Raw genomic sequence first — 20,533 nt, 5'->3', positions numbered from 1 at the left:
AATAGGAGTATGCAAATGTGGGATTTTTTCACTGTCTGGCTGTGCTGAGTCTGTTGAAGGAATACTGAATCCATGCCAAAAAGAGAGATGAGTGAATGGACAAGGTACTGAACTAAAGCAGAAAACACACCTTATGACTAAAAGACCACTCTGTTTAAATTATCAAGGTAAGACCGAGGAATAATTTGATCAATGTGCATAAATATTATATGGAGAAAAATGATGCATACTTTATGTGGACTTTTAAATCTAATAAAGCAAACCCAAGTAAGGACCAATGAAACTAAAGGTCAGTAAATCCCAACAGGAAATCAGACAGGATCTGTGACAAGAGACGTGGCCTGCCATGGATCATACTAATTAAAAAAAAGGTCTACCAGTCAGCATGTCTTTGGGGAAAATAAATCTTGCTAAACACAAGTTTGGCTGTCAAACACAGCCTTTCAGAAATGAAATACCTAGATTTTATATTCGATGTGAAGCAGCCTTTAGCTGGATCAAGATTACTTACTTTCCTGAATGTGTCATAAATTTACATAATTAATTATACAAAGGATTTCAAACTGCATGATCATTTGGAAAGTGAGTCTGTTTAAACATGTTTTAGGTTTCTGCTGAGGTTTTGTGGAGAGAGATGGTTTCTGGACAGAAGAAGGCAATTGTACAGCTACAATTGAAACCTAATTGTCATAACACTTGCTGATGGCAAGTTGTTATCTTCTGCTAGGTGGTATTTTGTGCTATGTGCTTCTGTCCTTACCAGCCATGGCATGAAAAAAATCAGAGCCACTTAGTCTAGACTTGATGCCACTATTGCTTTGGTTTTCACTTGCAGCAAATATAATATGGAGAAATCTATCTGGTACAATAGCCCAGGATACTGTCTAATAAGGGTGATGGATCTGTTGGCAGGAGTCCTAACTGAGTAAATGATGCTTTCATGCTCTTGGGACACCACCATATTGCTCAATAGCTGTTATGGTGAAGTACCTAACAGCTTAAGATAGGGCCCTTTTTATTAATTTAGGTTTAATATTAAATAATACGTAAAAAATGGTCCTAATATTAAAGCTACTAGTAGACCCAAAGGTTCAAGTGCTCAGTGTTTTCATGTAGTATAATTCACATATGTTGTCTTGTGTAAACAAAGTCTGATTGAAATGTTTTCTTCTGGGAGGCATTTAATGCCGTCCCTGCCCAGCTGTGCAGAGAACAACTGTGTAGATGTGTCCCTTTACAGCCCTTTGCTGTCACTTTCTTCAAACAGCCCTTTATGGATCAGTCTCTTCAGAGCCACACTGAGGTCTGAAACTGCATCCTGCACAGAGCACTGCTGATACTGCTTTGAAGAACTGTGCTGCTCCCTAGGCAAGGAGAAAGCCATAGCTTTTGACTGTAAATTCATTCCTGCTTGGAGCTATAGGATGAATTCCTTCAGTGCTTGGGTAAGCTCTTTGTTGGAATGAGAACCAATGGATTCTGCCTTCTAGGTGTCATTTCTTTTCACAGACCATGGTAATTCATGAAACCTGAGTTCAATGCTTATTTATAATCTATTCAAGAAGTACTATCCATGGGAGAAAAAAAAAGATCCCCAAAGTTTTCTATCATCACAGTGAGTTAACTGAACTCATGGAAGTATTTCGGACATTCAGAGTGGGCAAGCACAGTCATGGGTCCCATCAGTGGTCAGCTAATGTTCCAGGGGATTCAGTTACTGTGTCTGGGCACATGTTCCACTTGGCTACTGGCTTAAATCTGTTTTTTCCATTTCCTCTATCAATGTAAATCTTGGCCAACAAAGAAATCTCATGTCAAGACTGATTTCTTCAGTCTTTCATGTCATTCTTCCTGCAGACACTGCTAAAAGTTCTTTCAGAGAGAAGTATTGCTTCTAGTCCAGTTGGAAGATCACTCTTATAATTCAACAAGGCAAAAGGGTCACCATAAAAAGTAATTTGTTCTCATTCCTCCTATTTTCTGTGTGGAGCAACACCAGTCCTTCATAGTGCATATAAGTTCACTTTAGGGATAACTAACTGTGACTGGTTAGTAAAGCGTTTGTGAAGAGAGCTGACTATTCAGAAAGAAATGAAATAATAACCTATGCTGTGGTTATCATGACTTTGAAGTTAGCTTCAACCCCATCTTGTGATAAATGGAATTTTTTTTATATATCCACTTGTTTCCTCATCCCACTTTGTGAGTGCCTTTAGGAAGCTCTCAAGGTGCCCTTTGTCACCAGCTCCATTTGTGAGTAGTATCAGGAAAGGTCAGTCCTGGAAGAAATTTTACATCCTTTTGTGCAACAAAGACATGCTGTGTCTTTGTAACAGATACTGGTGTCTGAGGTCTTGGTAATTCAAGGGATAATTGTTATCTGAAGCTGTTACAGAGAGACATTGTGTGAGAATTTCATGGAGCCTTCCCTAAAATTCCCACTATAAGCTGAAAAACTGACTTTTACCCAACTGACAGAAGTACTTATAAAATGAGCTTCATAAATATAAAAAAGTTCTTTTCAAATACAGCTTTTGTTGTAAAGCAGCACATAAATGACTACATTAGAGGTGACTTCAATGAAAAATTCGACGTGTTTGGGAGCAGACAAGAATACTGTGGATTTAGTTATCAGGCAGTGTGTACTACCCCAATTCAGAAGAATCTTAGCCATTCTTGACTTTGTTATTAATCACCATAACTCCTTTGTTGTATTTGCTGCATGCAGTTCATTCACCCTTCTTCCAGCAGCCCTGTCAGGGCAATAATTTCCCAGCACATTTTCTACTGGTGAGTCCAGATAAGTCTTTCTCCTTTTAGCTGTAGAGACATCTAAATAATACTCCATCTATTGTCTGCTTAGTTGATGCTCTCAGCTGATGGCAAGTTGTTATCTTCAAACAGATGAATAAGCAATTGTCTGTTATTGGCCTGATGGGGAAATAGCTGTGTTTGCACTATTGACCCCCATATTTCTGTGCGTGGTTCAAGTAGTGTCCCTGTCAATTCTGTTTCCCACAACAAAGGCACACCTCTTGCCTTCTGTTCACAACAACCACATCTTCAGTGCATTTGTAATGCAGAGTAGGCAAGGTTTTGCAGTTGCCTGACATTCAACAGCTTCTTCTGTTTTCTTTGGGATTCCCCCCAAATGACTAATTTTCCCACCAGCTATAGCTAATAGCTGTTCTGATACTGTTTAATTCTGTATACCACAAAGCAGCTGGTTTTGAATTGTTCAGACAGGCCTCTAGTTTAACAGACACAAAAATTGATTAGATAAGCCATTAAGCTCAAAGGTCTGTGTCATCTAAGGCATTATTTACTTCTTTAAAGCCTTGCACAGTCAATTTCCAGCTAGGCAGACACACCTAAATGTTAAGCTGGAGAAGATGCCAGTCCTTTTTTATCTCTTCACAATGAGCATCCCAGCACTGAGGAAGGAACTGTTGGCTGGGAGGTGCACAAGTGTAATAAAAGAATTTAGGTGTTGCTAGGTGAAGCCATTTTGTATTTGTGGATCAGCATAAGGCAACTTTTCACTGAGTCTGAGGTCAGTCAGATTTCCAGGCATAGAACAATACATACAAGCATGTCTCTAACCTGTGGATCATTAGCACAACACATTTTTCAGCCCTTGCACTGTGCTTTGCCTTGGTGCCTAAGAGAGGTCTTGTTTTTCACTCATGCCAAAATTCAAAGCCTCCAGTGTAACAGCAACCTGCAAATTGTCTGGGAGTCAACCCAAAGATGCTCTGCTCAGTGACCCTGTGGCTGCACACCTTTGCCTTCTCAGATCCTTGGGAGCCTGTCTTCCCCATTTAATCACAATGCTTTTACTGCAAGACAAAGAGAGATCCAGCAGCTGCTCATCAAGAATCCAAATGAATGGGAAGAAACTGAGTGACCTCAATCTGAAGAAAAGATAGGTCTTTCATCTTCTCACACAGAAATAATATGAAGCAGGAAATATTTGCTCTGAAGGACAGATTCCCTATTAATTTTCTCCCTTTTTTTTGCAGGACCACAGAGTGTTTGTAGTGAGAGAGAGACACCAGAGAGGAGGAACTGAAAAAAAGGGGAACTGGAAAAAGAACAAATGAACTTTTTCCTAGAAGTGACCACAGAAATAGCCTAATGAGCTATTCGACTAAGAAAATAAAGGAACTTGAGGGACTTGAGAAATCTTATTAGGGAAGATATTAAGAAAAAAGGGCTTCAAAACCAGACTGTTAAAGCAGTTATGAAGAAACAGGCCAAAAATGTGGGGACTTTTGACAAAGAGGCAGCATCAGTACAGCAGTTCTCAGCCTGTATCCCACCCCTTCCCATAACTTCCCACTTCAATTCTGTAGCTTATGGGAGAGCCTGTGGTTGTGGTAGGCAAGTCCACAAACCAGAGCAACATACAGAATTAGTTGTACTTGGTCTGGTCTCCTAAAAAGTCACAACCTCCCAGCAGAAGAGGGGTCTCCTGACAGCCAGAGGTATTGGAAACTTTTAAGAGCATTTTTTCTGTTCTACTGTTTGCACTCATGCACTTGAATTCTTAGGGCTTTTCATAAAATTTTGCCTTGCCCCAAGGTGACAGAATTTATACATTTTGTTCAGGATTGCCCTGCACCTTTTTGTTACCTGAACAAAACAGTGCAAAAAGAAGTAATTGATCTGATCTTGTTCAATATTGTGCAGGACACAACAATGGCACATGCAGACAATACTGTCTGCCCTTTTCAGCAGGCATCTTGCAAAGGTGTGCACCTTGATTATCTTCTGCCTTGCAGCAGTGTAGATTCTTAAAACAAGACAGCTCAGATCGCTCAGAATAAGGACAGCACAGGCATCCTAATAAAATCTGCAATTTTCTGCAGAGTTCTGAAGTTCCAGCTGCCCCATTTTCAGATACAGGATTCTGAATTCCCTGGCCAGTTCTGTATGTGGAATGAGTGGCACGGGTTCCTCTGGGCAAGCCTGGAAGCTGTCCTGCCTGCTCTCCAGCTCTGCCTGCTGCATCTCTGCGCATGCTGGGCAGCCAGACAGCTTGGGCTGGCCAGTCCCATCTCCACTGGGAACGCCCATAGCCAGCTTCAGAGGCACTGGTAAAACAAAAGGAAGCAAGACTGGGTTTATGGGCAGGATCTGTCATGGATCACTGATCCAGGTGGAGAAAATGAGCAAACAGTTTCTTAAACAAGTAGATATAAATAAGTAAACATGAAAGTCCGTAGTATTTGATATTTCACCTTAGGAGACAAAAATCCTGCTCTCCCCATGCTGAAACACACCTAGAGCCTTCTTAAACTATAGATTGTAAATTCTTAATAGGAGAACCTCACTCAGTTTAACCAACTCACAGTGATTTGTGCTAGGCAGTCCATTTCAAATGAACTTATCACTGAGGTAAAAATCCTGGGTTTATATATGGACCCACACAAGCACCCTCCACAAATGATACAGAACACATCCCCCAGAAGATTTGTGTTATAAGTACATAAAATGTGCAATTAGTAAACAACAATAAAAACTCGTATGCGTTAAAAGGATAACGCCATTGAAAGGCAACAAAATTAAATGGTACATAATTAAATTGTCGAATGTATCATTTTTGCTCCCCAGCCACCAACCCTGCCGGCAAGGGCTGCTCCAGACAGGAGTTCAGGCTAATGGAGCCACAAGTTCAGCAGGTTCACCTTATCTGTACCACACAGCACCTGGCCAGTAATTGCACACACTGTGAGCAGCTGCCCTCCAGTCACAGGTATGGGGGCCTCCTAACACTGTCCTTGCTCTCTTGGGTCACTTCCCATCAAGAAAAGCCTGACCTGACTGTGAGAAAGGGAGCAGGCAGTGAACACTAGCAGATGTACCACTGCAAATGAGATTGACTTTAGTAGTAAGATTTTTTTCTGTGTGGTTCTCAGAAAGTTACTCTGGAAATGCTGGAGGTTGCATATTTGTGAGGTGAACTCATTACTCCCAGGGCTGAGGGAAGCTTCCTGAAGGTAATGAGCTGCAATGCCTGGTATGAAGTAGGTGTGCACACAAATTTGGCATTTACCTGCTATTCATGTGTTTGATTTTGAAACAAAGTAAAAAAAATGCACAAGTAGGCTTGAAAGCCGTAATATGATGGTGGTGGTTATAAGTATAGCCTGTTCCTTTCTAGCACTCCCTGCTCCTGCTCACTGGGGTTATTCTCTACATACTCCTTGCTGATTCCCTCCTCTCAGGCAGGTATGTATACCCAAATGCCTAGATTAGCAGGATGCTTTACATTTTGATGTGTATATCCTTCAGCACTCGACAAGCAACACAGAAGTGAGAGGTCATTCTTCTCAAGCATGGAATCTTCAACAAACACATTCTTTTACTTAGCAATGGCATGAATATCCAGCTTTACTTTCCAAGTTGACAAGGCATAAAGGAATGAATTAAACTACATTTATTCTGGATCATTTTTACTGACAACAGTGAAAGCTAAATCTGTCTGCGACTTGCCCATTTCTGCCAGTATTTTCCTGAAAAGCAGAATAGCTTTGAAAGACAGAAACTTTAGAGACAGCCAGCAATTGCAGGATTCCTCTAAATCAGAGTCAAACCTTGCACTCATCAACTCCCGAGTAAAGTGGTTTTGATAAACCTGTTCAGGCACCTAGAGCAGTGCAAGTTTCCCATAAATGCCAAGACAAAGCCTTTTACTTTGATCTGACCAATGTTTTTGAGTTAACTGAGACTAGACAGGAACCAAACTGCAGTTCCTGTACGTGAATGTGACCTGATATCTGCAGTTTGTGGCAAAGGCAGCCTTTGTTTTGGTTAGACTATCCCAAAGAGAGGAAAACACCAATGAAAACGGGGAGGGGATCCTCCATTTATTCACCTGTGTTGTTCTGATTTCAGGCATGTTTGGGCTCAAGTGTTTTGTGACAAGCAGAATGAGGCAGACAGAATTTGCTACTTATTTGACATATCATCAGTCCATGCTAATTGTGTTGAGAATGCAGTAGATATTAACACCACAAAGTGAATACCACATTGGATAGCATAATTATATTAAAGTAGAGAGTATTCATAAAGGATCAGAAGACAAAATGTGATCCATGTGCCAGTGGGTAGAATGCACTGAATGAATGGGTAAATGGAACTAAGTCATTAACATAATTTCATCAGCTCACAAATACCACTGCCAAATCAAAGCAGCTATCTATTTTCTGCCCAAGAGCCACACATTATTTTCCTTCATTACTCAATCTTCTTTGGTTTGATCCTATATATGCTTAAAACTGTGAGGAAAAAAATACAGCCTGTATGGAAAATTGCTATGGGATTCCAAAAGATTTAAAGCTTGCCAAAGAAAATGAACTCGAAAAACTGTTTTCCTTGTTTATGTGTTCTCCCCAGGCCCTCTTGTTTATGTAAGGCTCAATATATGATCAAGTTACCTTGCGTCAGCCAGGCTGTGGTAATTGTCTGTGTATGCACTTTTGGCCCGCAGCAAATGCAAGAAAATTTAACCTGGTTTAAGCCCCCCCTTTCACTGCAGGCCTAGCCCAACTTACCTCACATTCCCTGTGGGTGGGAGCATGCACCTACCTCAGACACAGTCACACACTGCATCCCAGGAGCCTTATGCTGTGTCTGAAACCCATGATTAGGAAAGGCACCCTAAAGGGCATTGGGACAGCTCATCTTTCCTTCTGCAGGTATACTGCACAGGCACACAGACAAAGGGCTTACCTGCCATGCCTCCACCTTCTTTATGTCTGCACAGGACCCGTTGGTGAAGAGTCCCTTCCCAGGGGTACAGGTATAAATATCCTGCAAGGCATGGGCAATGGAATACACCGCCAAGTACACGTTATAGGATATCCGCAAGTGTGTGTAGTCCATGTATGGTGTCTCCACACTGGTGATGTTCTCATCCCCTGTGCACGGAGGTCGGAAGGCAGACGTTCCATTTCCAGCTCCCAGCCCCTCTTCATGGCCCTTGTGGAAGGAAGTTGAAGCAGGAGAATTTTTGGATCCATCAGGGAGATAGCAGTTAAATGTCTCCTCCCAAAACTCCTTGGCAAAGCCGTTGTTGGTGGACTTGGGATGCACCTTCTGCAGGAACTCACGAAATCCTGGGATCTGTCCCGCCTTCAGTGCAAACCCGATGGTGCTGCCGATGACACGGAAGAACTCCGGCATGGCTATTAGGGAAGAGCTGGCCCAGGCCTCGCTTGCCAGCCAGATCTTGCCAGTGATGTTTCTCCTGACAATCTCTTTGATGAGAGGCTCCAGATCTGGGCCACTGGAAAAAACAACAATCACTCTTGCTGTGGAGTTCTGGATGACCTCTACCACCTGCTGGATCTCCTCTTCGTCTGAGTACTGGGAGATGAGCTCGCTAAAATCAATGCAGATATCTCTCTCCTCCGCCTCTTCCCGAAATTTTTCAATCCCTGGCCGGCCATAGTCATCATCAGCTGCGATTGTTCCCACCCAGTTCCAGCGAAAGTACTCGATGATGTCTGCCATGGCGGTAGCCTGATGCTCATCGTTGGGGATTGTGCGCAGGAAGGACTTGAACTGGTTCTTGTTGCTCAGGAGACGACTGGATGAGGCATAGCTGACCTGTCAGAGCACAGCAAACAAGCAAAACACACCATAAAGTGAAATGCCTGAAATAAACTGCCTCCATTTGCCTAGCATCACTGTCAGCCTGGGAACCACATTTTCTTAGCCTGTGTTTGCAGGTGATCCACTCTGAGGGTTCTTCTAGCTGCGCCTGTCCCACAGAGGCACTCATACAGCAGCTGCTCGGACCTGAGAGGCTGGAGCCAGCTTGTGCCCACCTGCAAGGTCAAGGATCTGAGGGAGAGAGAAATGGACACTAGACTGGAGGAACAGCAAAGATTTCTGTCAAATCCAGAAATAAAAAGAATGTGCCATTTAGATAAATGAGGGCAATGCACTGAATTAAGACAGAACACAGGCTTTCTCTGTCCTGAACCAGACATGAGACAGAAGGATGGTATTGCTATTCCAAAGCTACTCTGTCTTTCTCTCCTTGCCTTTGACATCCATCCCTATCCTTAGTCAGGCTCCTTTTACCTTTTATATACAATCCCTGTCAGCTGACATAAGAAGAATGTGCTGTATATCAGCTTCCTTGATAGTGCAGAGTGCTATGGTAATGCTCCTTTAGCAGTGTTTCCCGATTGCTGGCCAGAATCAGCAAAGAAGCCAGTCCATGCTTCATGAGCCACCATGTTTTATGGTTAAAACTGGATTTTATTTCCTTAAGAAGTACTTTATTTTCCTAATCAGAACAAGTGCCCCATGCTCTTAAGATATAATTTGAATTATCTGCAAGTAGGAAGAAAACCTTAAACCCCAGATAATAACTGTTTAAAGATCTGGAGAACTTCTAAAACACATTTTGAGATTGGTATCTGAATTCTTTGGGACTGACTCTCATTTGAAAAAGTTTTCTATAAACAGTTCATTTTGTACAAAGTGGAAAATTACAGAAAACCTTATCTTCTCCTTAAACTCTGTTATTTAATGTTTCTGCAAGAAGAAAGAAAAGGAGGTCTCATAGTGCAGTTTCAAGGGCCACAGGAGTAAACCCTTTTTTCACAGAACTGAACTCTTCCCTGAACAGGCTCTTGTCCAGTGCTACTCTCACCCTCAGCAACCTTTCTCCAGGAGGTGCAGGCAATGTGTCCCACTTCCATGTGTAGTGTAAGGGGACACTGACCTGAGGTACTGAGAAACAGAACAGAAGTTGTAACATTTTCAGTGTCTATGTCAACAGAATGAGTAATGAGCCGTACATTAATTTTAAAATACACCTCTAGCTCCTACTGAAATGCAGGGCCTAATAAGCCTGGATTTGTTAATGGCCTTGCTACAAATGGCTGTGACAATTCTACCCAACATCTGCCAGTCTAAAAGCCTGCTTTCAGTTGCCATGCTTCAACCACCCGGCTGAGACTTCGTTCCAGAACTGAACCTCCTGACATCTACCCTTTTCTGCAGCCTCTAGATAAGGCTACTGCCTCATAGGACAAATGTCATTCTCTGTTTAAAGAGAAAGTCTGAGAACTGCAAACATCTCTTATGTTCAGTTGAACTCACCAACCCTTCTTGGCTGCCCCATTCACCTGGTAATGGGATGTGTAAACCAAAAATGCCCCATAATGTCATCAGGGTGTTTATTACACTCCAACTTCCAATGCCACTCTGGGCAATACCCAGATAGCACAGCTTAAAGCATTTTTGCCCTGCTCAGAGACCAAATGTCCAGTTTTTCAGACTCCTGCAAAGGAGTCAGACTGATAAGACTCAACAGACAAGATATATTACTGTGCACAGGGCAATCAAGAATCCTTCCTTCCTCATTCTTGGTGCAGATGGGAATTGGAGCCCTGGCTGAAGCAAAGATACATTTCTCAGGACAGACTGCGAGCATATTCTGACACAATCTTGTTACAAGGGCTCTTGTGAGCACTGGCACCTCTATTAATTTTGGAAGAGGGATTGGAAGTGTTAGGCTATACAAGGTAACACTTAAATGGATAAGGCCAAGCACTTTTACCAAAGCTGACTTCAGCGTAGAAAAGTAAAATTAAAAGCAACAACATTAAGCCAGCTTTGTACTTTACTTAAGGTCTTGGCAGATCAACAAGCCTCTTAAAGAAAAGGATGGGGCCATGGATGCTGACACTGGCTCCAGCAGAGTCAGAATGCTTACAGTTACTACTGTATTCACAGACTAAACCACTCTAGAGGACTCCAGTCCTCCCAGGCTAGGCTGCTGTTGGCCAAGTGTTGTTATGGCTGCTCAGTAACCTTTATATTTGGGGACTGCAAAGTGCTAGCAAGGCACATTTCTATCTTAACAATGACACCCACGCCCCTCCCGCCCCCTATTTTATTGTTTCTCTCCTATAAATTCTATTTGAAATGGCAAAGATTAAGCAATCTCTGCTTAATCTCTGCAGAGTAGAGGAGCAGGCCACTTCTGTAACCTAAAAAAGTGAGGTGGAAATGTACCTGAGGTATGTAAAATAGTCCCAGCAGATTGGCCACGGCAGTGGAAATGCCAGAGCCAGTTGCTCCCACGACTGCAATGGTGGAAGGGATATGTTCTGAGCAGTTACAGAATTCATCCAGGTTCAAGGAGTCTATCTTGTTCTGGGCCACAAAACTCAGTGTGGCCTCCAGGGCTTTCGAGACTGTATTGCAAGTGTCAAATATCCTGTATCCCAGGGTCATGTTGGGAAGGAGAGTTGGGCTACTGTTTATTTCTTCTATGGCAAAGATCATAGCCTGGAGCCAGCGGAAGCCTCGGAAATTATACCTGGGGGAGCAAAAATAAAAACAAAATAGAGTTAGAAGGAGAAAAACAGAGCAGAGGAGACCAGGAATGAGGCAAAGACAGAGAGAAAAATTACAGATACAAAAGACAAAAGCAACTTACGTGATTTCTTGCACCCTACTAAATTTGGAAAGTTTTGCTTTTGTCTCTACTACAGAAGAGGTGTGTTTTTGCTATAAGGTTTAGTTCTGGCTCTCAGCTTTTCAGTTTGGGAGCTCACTCCAGGGGTAAACTTTTCTAAGTCCCCTAAAACCATGGAAAGTTAAAAGACAGCATGTCTGGAGTGATGACTCTGGCCTGTCCCTTGTGCAAAGGACCCTAAACCTGATCTCATGATCCCTGAGAAAATGGATGCTGTGATCCTCTGACTGAAAGCTACACCTACCAGGTTTGTTTCCAGGCTCCTCTGACATGTTTCTGAATGCAGATGGCAGTGTCTGCTAAGCCTGTGCTGGTGCTGCCTGGGACTTAGGCTCGGGGATACTCCCAGAGTGTGTCAGCTCCTCCTGGCTTTGGGCAGGCAGAGCAGGCTGAGCCACAGCACTGGCGCGCTGCTGGATGCAGAGGTGCCTGGGAGCTCTGCTCAGGGAATTCGGCCTCACACGACACCCTTCAGTTTGTGAGAGAGAGCACAGTCAGACTGTTCACACCAGAGATCAGAGACAGGCTATAAGTCCTAGTGCAAACTGTTAACTTGTTAATTTAGACACTTCAGTGCCTTTGCTGAAGGAATAACTTTTCTCATTATTATGGTTCCCTCACACAATTTGTTTTAGACATGAACTCAGAAGCTGACCTCAGAGCTGGTCTGTGAAAGTGAAACTTTGTTGAAGCCTCTGCTTTTCTCTAAGATGGAGAAGTTGTTTTCTGATTATCTTGTACCTGTACATGGAGCTAGAAGCAGAGCTGCAGATTGGTGGCAACTGTCCTGCAGAAGCTGGGAGTTCCTGTTTATGGCATCAGTAGCCTGGCAGTGGAAGAAGCTGAAGCACAATGATTGCTTATCCACAAAGGAGAGAAACTTCTTCGTGGAAAGCAGCAGCAAGAAAGCATCTTCGACACGTATTATTCTGAAGTTTTACTGTGTTTCCCCGTAAAGTTGCCCTGGCAACCAGTTGTGTGCCTGTGAGGCTGTTTGAAGGCAATGCAGCTGGAATGGCAGAATCTTTCATCAGCTGAAACCTGCCCTTCCTTGGAATGCACTGTGAGTCAGGATAGCAGCAAGTTTGCAGTTTTGTGCTGAGTTGCAGGTGAAAACAGGAAAGTGTCAGTGCTGTTATGCTTGAGATACACCGGGAAAAGTGACGGGCCCCAAAACTGCAGAAGCCTGAGGAAATAGCCTGGCCAAGAACAGATTCTACATGAAATGGTAAATTATAGGTTTCACATGAGTTACATTTTGAAGTGCTTAGAGAAATGTTTCTATTACTAAGGTGAAGATTTCTAAAGATAAGCTTAATGAAATCACAACCTATCAATCTCTGAGATATATGACCTAAACATTTTTAATGGCTGGATAAAATTAATTGCTTCCAAAGCTGATGTTAGCTATGTCTGGCTTTTTCAAAGCTGAATGAACAAAGACACATTACTTCCATTCCAGGGGTTTTATCTGATTTATCTGGGGTCAGAATTTCTAATGATATCACATCTAAGGTTTATCTTTAAGTCTTAAAAACTTCATTTATTCAACTTGACTTCACCTCTCCAGACATCTTTGGCCAAATTCCAAATGAGGTTCAGCTCTGAGGTTATGCCTCAAAGCCCAGACAGCACCATTTCAGTACAGATCTCTTCTGGTCGAGAAGTTTGAGTCCTAGTTATAACTTATTACCAAAGGGACAGTTAGCTTTATTAAGATTAGTCTTTAGAAACATGGGAGTGTGGGTTACTGATAGAAGTAATTTGGTCATTTAGAATATTTTTTGCTCTAGTTCCAAACCATTAAGGAATGAGATACAACGAGAGAGCTCTGAAATAAAAGGGCAAGGCTGAGAGGGATGGAGTCAGTGAGTGCTGTGTACAGGAAAGACGTGTTGGGCACACCATGTTGCTTCACGTGGTCGGTAATGCACACTGGGATAAATGGAAACAGGGAAGGGTTTTGTGACACCTCTTTTTCAAAAGCTGAACATGTTTACAGATATTTTTAATATTAATAGGATTTGAAGCAAGGAGCCATACTGAGGCTCCTCGTGTAAAAGAGAAAAATCGGATCGCATTTTCTATATTTAAAGGGAAGGCTACTGAGAACCTGGGAAGTTCAAAGATACCACTAGACTACTGGGAAAAGCTTCACACATTTGAGTATATGTAAAAGCAAATTTAAGCCTGCTCACTTTAAATTATACAGGTGAAGTATGACAGAAAATTGTTTTGCCTGCTTGAGAGGAATTTGGCTTTATTTTTTAAAATGCCACAAGGTGGTATATTCAGATGGTATCTTCGAAAGCAGTGAACTGGATCATCTTACCCTTCACTTCAAAGAAATATCTGGCATTTAATTCAGTAAATGCAGACTAAGGCCCACGATGCACAGTTGCTTTTGTTTTCCTTTCTGATATATGCTCCTGATTAGTGAATATTTACAGTATAAGGCCTCTAGTTCAGGTACGTGCATTTGGAATGATTTTATTTTTGGAGGAATAGGAGAGTAGGGCTGTTTTCTGGGAGCTAGAATCCAAAATATCTTTGAAGTACTTTCAATAATTTATCTTAAACTAACCTAGGCAAGAGACCTGCTGTTCTCTTCACTTGCACCTCTGCTGACAGCAGCATCAGCAGCACAGGAGGAGAGGATCAGATGGGATGAAGAGAGCACTCCTCATTCTGTCTCCTCTAACACCTGACAGATCTTCAGACAAGCTGTCATTTTGTCACCTGAGACAGCATTGTATCAGTTAAGTAACACAGATATGGTCAGACAAAGGCAGTGCTGCCAAACTGCTCTAAATAGAGCAAAATCCTTCCAATTTCTATGAATGGATATTTTGTAGACAATTTCTCTCCCACTGTACTGTAAGATCCCAGCAAGGGGCTGCAGATAGGCTCCTCTTTGCTTGGTGTGTACATGAGGGATTGCTAAGAGCAGCCTTTGAACCTGGCAGTAGGTCCCACTGATGCAGCTGACCTCCTGTGCCGTGCTGCTGCTGTGATTAATATGATCAGTCACTGGAATGCTCTGTCAACCATGCAGCAATTTGTCTGGTAATTTCCATGAAGAAACTGTGCAATATTTACTATCAGAAGCAAGCTTTCATTAGATTTCCAGAATATTTAAATAGCCACTGATATTTTCTTGATGGAAAAGAAGCAGCCTCCAAAGCTCATTTTCTGCCATATTACTTTACAGGTATGTTCACATAGTCTTGCATTTTGTGAGGTGTGGTGCTATGAAAAGTGGCCATTAAGCTCTAAATGAGAGTTTAATGTAAATAATTCAGAGCCCACAGGTGTAGAGGGGGATTTTTATTTACACTCCTTCCTTAAAGTTTCCCATCTGATACTTGTTCTCCCATCTCTCAGAGTATTCAACCCACTGATCTGTCAATTCCCAAGGAGGAGCACAAACTGGGAGAGAGAAATTGGAAACAGTACCTTGCTGTAACTGTCACCTCCACCGAGGACAGCAGTGCAGCAGACCAGTTTGCTAGAAACCAAACATGTCTGTCAAACACTGCTCAGGATGGCTTAAATGCCCCAGCCAATGTTTCATAGCAAGGCTATGCAAATTAAGGGGCACAAGCTGTCTGCATGGTTTAAGCTCCCCATAGCTCCATCCCCTGTTTGTTTGTGTGGTTTGGTTTTAACAGCTCTTACTGTCTGGATCCAGCAGGGAAATTGGTCCTGATCCTTGCTAGTCTCCATAAAGAAATAATTCACAGCCTCATGTGTATTCATGACCTTCATTTATCACACTTGCAAGGTACTAAGCAATGGAATATGAAGCAAAAAAAGGAGAAAGTGATGTGAAAGCTCTGAAAAAAGCTTTCACTTACCCCCCCATATCTGACAGGTACTTAGAAATGGTGGCAAAGCCTGCATATACCTTTTGATCATTCCAGCACTCCCCTTTCTCTAGTGGCTGCATGCACATACTAATTTCTCTGTCCTCTTTAGATTTCCGGTACATTAATTGCATGTTATTGCTGCTACTGTTATTTCTAAGCTATGCAAGGGGGACACCTTCAGTCATTTGTTGGATTCCTGCAGTCATAGGTATAATGAGTTGCTTACCACTCTTATAATCAAGGACTGTTGGTGAGGTGTATTATGCAGAACAAAAAAAAATCAAATATTAAAAAATTACAATTCAGCAGGTGAATGGAAGAGAGAGAAAATGATATAACTACATTTTAGGGAAGAGAAATTCCAAATATCTTGTTGTACATTCAGGTCTGCAATGGGATTAACAAATACATCTGCAAGGGCTAGAATTAAAATTCTGTTCTCTCAGATGGACATAGAAGCTCAGTGGGCTACAGAGTCCTGGAGCCATGCTCTCTGAAGTCTTGAACTGTGACGTGGGGAGAGTTTCACAGCTTGAAAGCTCTGTGTCACAGTGTGGGACCTTAGTTGGATGGTCAGAATACAAGAAAACTGCTAATCTCCCTGAAATCAAGAAGGGGCAGAAAAATCAGGTTATTAATAGGCCTATGGGGGTGCTGACAGGGAATGGAATGGGGGGTCAGGGCTTGCTGGTGCTGTGCTCTGTCTCTGCCTCCCCTGCACACATCAGATATGAATCAGCAAATAGTATAAGGAAAGCTGTGCAGCAGCACCTGAGGCATACAAAGATAGGAGGTATATTCATATCAAATGTAGGATCCTTGTTTGCTGAAACAACAAACAGGAAACAAAACTGCTCTCACTTTGTGTATTCCTATCTGACATTTAATGTGGCACAATTATGGGTACATTTTCACTTTGGACTCTACAATTCAGTCTTTAGAGCACAAGGATGCATTTTCAGTAGCAAGAGCACAAAAAGAATGGGGAACCAATGGTTACTGTTCCCTTTTCCTTTCACTGCTGAGTTATGTATATAGTTTCTAAATAATCATGCGCCAGGTATGCACAGTAGGTTCAGACCAGGATGTTTGCTGAGCTGGAGAGAAAGGTGCTGAGCCACAAGAGCATGAAGAACATAAAAACAGAGAAAGTGGAGAGAAAACTATCCTATCCTTTTTGAGAAGCCCCAGCTGTCCTATCCATTGGGAAGCCCAGTTTGGGAGCATAGGTATGGCACTGAACACAGCTAAATGCCCAAACAGCACCAATCAGGTTGAACAGTACTCAAAATAGAGGAAAACCACATTATCTAAAGTTGTTTGATTCTGAACTCTAAAATAGACCACCCAAAGGTTTCAGTGGGACCCCTAGGTCTTGTCGTGGAGCTTTTCACATGGTCTGATGACTTGTGGCTGCAAGAGAGCATGAGGAGAGAGAGGATGCTCATTATCCCAGAGTGACCTGGGTCTAATTTTCTTATGTGATATGAGACACATTTTTCTACATAATAAAGAGATTAAAAACTGTATGCAGCCATCTGAAAAGGGGGTGGGTATAAAACTTACCAGCCTCAGCTTCGAAAAGATACACCAGTGCTGGAGAAGGCTCAGAGAAGGGCAACAAGGACAGATAAAGGTATAGGACAGATTTAGCACCTTTGGTTTGACCATGTACAGTCACATTTGTCCTTCCCTATGGATTTCTATCTAATTTGCTAATCTGTGGATTTCCCACCCTACAGAAGTTTTTGACACTACAAGATCAGGGAGACTTACTTTGTGAAGAAACTAGAACCTTTATTTTTCTTTTCTCCCCCCAAAAATACAAGTTTGATAATTCCAGACCAGTCAGTTGCCTGGAACCTAGGAAACTCACATATGATAATGTAAGATTTTAGCGAAAAACTTGAAGACTGTATTGAACGCCTAGAGTCAGCATGCACAACCCTGCCACAGGCTAATGCCTGATCATAGGGTCCAAAACAAAAAAATGACTACCATGGTCGTGTTGAGAGATTTCTGTACAACTTGAGCAGGAGGATTTTTCTGACTCCAATACTGCTTAAAATAGAAAATCCTTTCTGAAAAAATATCTGCTCTCAATTTGATGTGTACCAATAACAAGGAATGCACACAAGCATTCCCATGTATTTATTACCTCCATCACTAAGACCTGATGACCAATCTCAAAAAACCTTATTAATCCAACCTCTTTTGAATTAACCATTTCCTGCAAATGGACATTTTCTGCTAAAGATGTGTGCAATGAAGCAACTTCCAGTTATTTCTAGTCCAATCATCCCCTTCTTCCTTTTGTGGTTTCTACTACCTCTGAAGCTAATCTCTGACCTTCATTCTTTCTCCAACTGCAACTATCAACTATTAACTCACAATTTATCCAACTCCCTGAAGGATATGTGCCACAAATGCCTGCCTCTGCAGACATCTTTTATTCTCTTTTGCACCTACATCTTCTTCTTGGTGCAAGGGCAAAAAGAACAGGGATTTTATCCAGGCAAATTTCAGCTGGAGGATACCTTTTAGCAGATTGAAAGCCACCCAGAAGGATCTTGCATTGTGTCCTTAAAACAGCTAGTCAGGCTTTTCAAGATTTGCCTATTGGCAGTGCTACCTCATTAACATGCCTTCTGGCAACCACACACTTGTAGTACTTGTGGCAGAACATTTTCCAGCCATCTCTTCCAATAATGTGACCATGTCAAGACAGCCACTGAGGCTGACCCAGAGTCGATACAAGTGAAAGCTGTTTAGTTTGCAAATATGTGCATTGTCCTGCCTGCCAGCTGGAGCAGAAGAAGAAAATAGAGCTGAAAACATCCATTGCTTTCCAGCATTCCACTTTCAAAATAATGCATTTGAGAGAGAAAAAAAAATGCTGAAAAGCTGGCAGAGATTCTTGCTCCATGAAACAGACACTGCACATACATTTAGTTCACAATGTTCCTGGGCACACACAGAAGAAGCCAAAATAATCCCTGCTTATTGACACCTGTGTGTGTTCCTTGTGACAGGTTCTGGGGATGATCTCATAACCTAGATGGATGTGCCTTGCTCAGGGTCTCAGTGGGAAACCACATCTGAAATCTGTGAGTGTAACAGGAATGCTCTTGGCCATCCTTCATTGCCATCTGCAACAAAACTGTACTAGATCCTCAGCCTAGGACGAGAGGTCCAAATAATTCCAACACACAGTTCTTCACACATGGTAACAGAAGTCCCATGACAATGAAACGTTTTCTCATGCATTTTCATGACAGAAATCCACAAGAATTTCTAATATTTTGTTTATATGATGTTCCAGTTGCAGCAGTTTCTGTCACACTTTCCACTTATTCTGTATATTATGTGCAGGCTTGTAATGTCAAAAATTCCTTATGTTTCATCATGCCTACACTTCAGTAATAAGATAAATTGTTTTCATGTGCATTTCTCACTCCAAGGTTAACTCCCAAACACTTAAGACAAAACACAGATGAGTTGTTTACACAAAAGAGAAGAACTCTGGGTGAGGGAAGCCTGGTCTAAAGTTTAGGACTTTTACAAAGTCCTAAAGAGACATTTATGTGTCATTCACTGGGATTTTTCAAAAGCCCTGACCTATGTCACTTTAACATTTTCACTTGCTTAGACAACTTAACAGTTTTTAAAGTTGTAGAAGATGACAGGCGGAACTGGACAAAAAAATAATTTCTAAACTATTTGGCCATTAATTACTTTAATTAAATGAACTAAAGGGCACTATTGGTAATTTTCTGTCCTGCTAGGGAAGCTAATTTTCAGATGCTATTTAAATGTTCCCTGTGAATGGCCAGATAGATTGGTATATTAATGTTTTGGCAGCTTCAGGTAGTACAAAGATTGCCCTCTTTTAGTGTCCAAACAGTATTTATGTTACTGTTTAACATACACACTTGTTTTTTCCATTATTTACATCATACCTTCCAATCGCAAGTATCAGATTACAGACCATATTTACACAATATAAAGTCAAGAAATGTGAAGACTTCCCCACCAAAACTTCTTATTTTCCCTTTTACCAGCTTACCTTATACACTCCACTGATTCTGGCCTTGATTTTAGATCTTGGTCCTTAGCAGCCACTCCAAAATGAATGGGGAACAATCCTCCAAGAATAATGTCTCCCTTCTTCTGTGCCCGTTGGTTTGGCCCATAGGCAGCAGTGCTCCAGGTAAACAGCAAAAGAATCAAGCAGCAGCTATATGAAGTCATTGTTCCTCTTTTCACCAGGGGGTTATCGGGTGCAAAATTGGAAAAGATGATGTAACAAAGCAGATGTCAAAGCTTTTTCTTTCCTTAATACAGCACAGAGAGGATTTGGGGCACATGTTGGCAGGGAGATAAGCAACAAGGTGGGAGCCACAGTGCTGGTGTTTCTCCCTCTGTCTTCTCCATTGCAAAAAAACAATTCAGCTTCCCTTCTTCCTTCATAATTGAAGCATTATGGAGAGCCCATCTCTGAGAACTGTAAGAGAAAGATTTGAAAAGTGATTCCAGCTATACACCAGGACCCCTCATTGCCATGATGGTTCTGCTTTGTCAAGCTAAGCCCTCAATTCACCCCTGAAGCTGCCCCCACTCAACAACCCACCTAGGACACATCCCAGCCTTGGCAAAGTCATCCAGGCACCCTGGTGACACAGCCACACCTCCTCAAGCAATGTCAGATATCTGATTCTCTGCCACATACCTAAGGTGGGTGGCTTAATCTTCCTATGGTTCTGTGTGACTGTGGTCATAGCAGATGGTGTAAAACCTGTGATCTGATTGGTGTCTATGAACAGAGCACACTGTGAGACCTGGGTAGGCAAGTGGGGAATAAGGAAGCATCAAACAGTAAGAATCAAGCCTTTCTCTTAAGCAAATAACCATAATAATCTTTTGGTGTTGGTCCATCATCTCCTATCCATTGAATCACTCTTAACCCTCTGTCTTTGAACTTATCCTTGATAAAAATAAAACAAGCTCTTTCAGGCTCAGAAAGAGTTCTTTTGCTTTGACAGGGAGAATGAACTCCAGGGAAGCACTTGAAACCAAGATACTTCTCCATAATGAGTCATGAAGGCTTGAAAGGTTCGACCATTGAAAGCTTAGCTATAGAAGCCTTTGAAGCCTG

General features: G+C 42.0%; 1 protein-coding gene across 1 annotated transcript in view; it reads right to left on the bottom strand.

Moving 5' to 3' along the window:
* CASR (calcium sensing receptor) overlaps positions 1 to 19,878 on the bottom strand; it is a 42,942-nt gene extending 23,064 nt beyond the window's left edge. The window contains exons 1-3 of the mRNA XM_059838148.1: positions 19,445 to 19,878; positions 11,044 to 11,350; positions 7,738 to 8,616 (exon numbers count right to left, since the gene is read on the bottom strand). Of these exons, the coding sequence (XP_059694131.1) occupies positions 7,738 to 8,616; positions 11,044 to 11,350; positions 19,445 to 19,629 (1,371 nt within the window). The 5' untranslated portion in view covers positions 19,630 to 19,878. The remainder of the gene's footprint in view (positions 1 to 7,737; positions 8,617 to 11,043; positions 11,351 to 19,444) is intronic.
* Positions 19,879 to 20,533: the final 655 nt, after the last annotated feature.

The sequence above is a fragment of the Haemorhous mexicanus genome, chromosome 2 (genome assembly GCF_027477595.1).
Source record: "Haemorhous mexicanus isolate bHaeMex1 chromosome 2, bHaeMex1.pri, whole genome shotgun sequence".
Taxonomy (NCBI): Eukaryota; Metazoa; Chordata; class Aves; order Passeriformes; family Fringillidae; genus Haemorhous; species Haemorhous mexicanus.
Note: the sequence above shows the minus strand (reverse complement) of the source record. Positions and strands in the feature narration are given on the sequence as shown.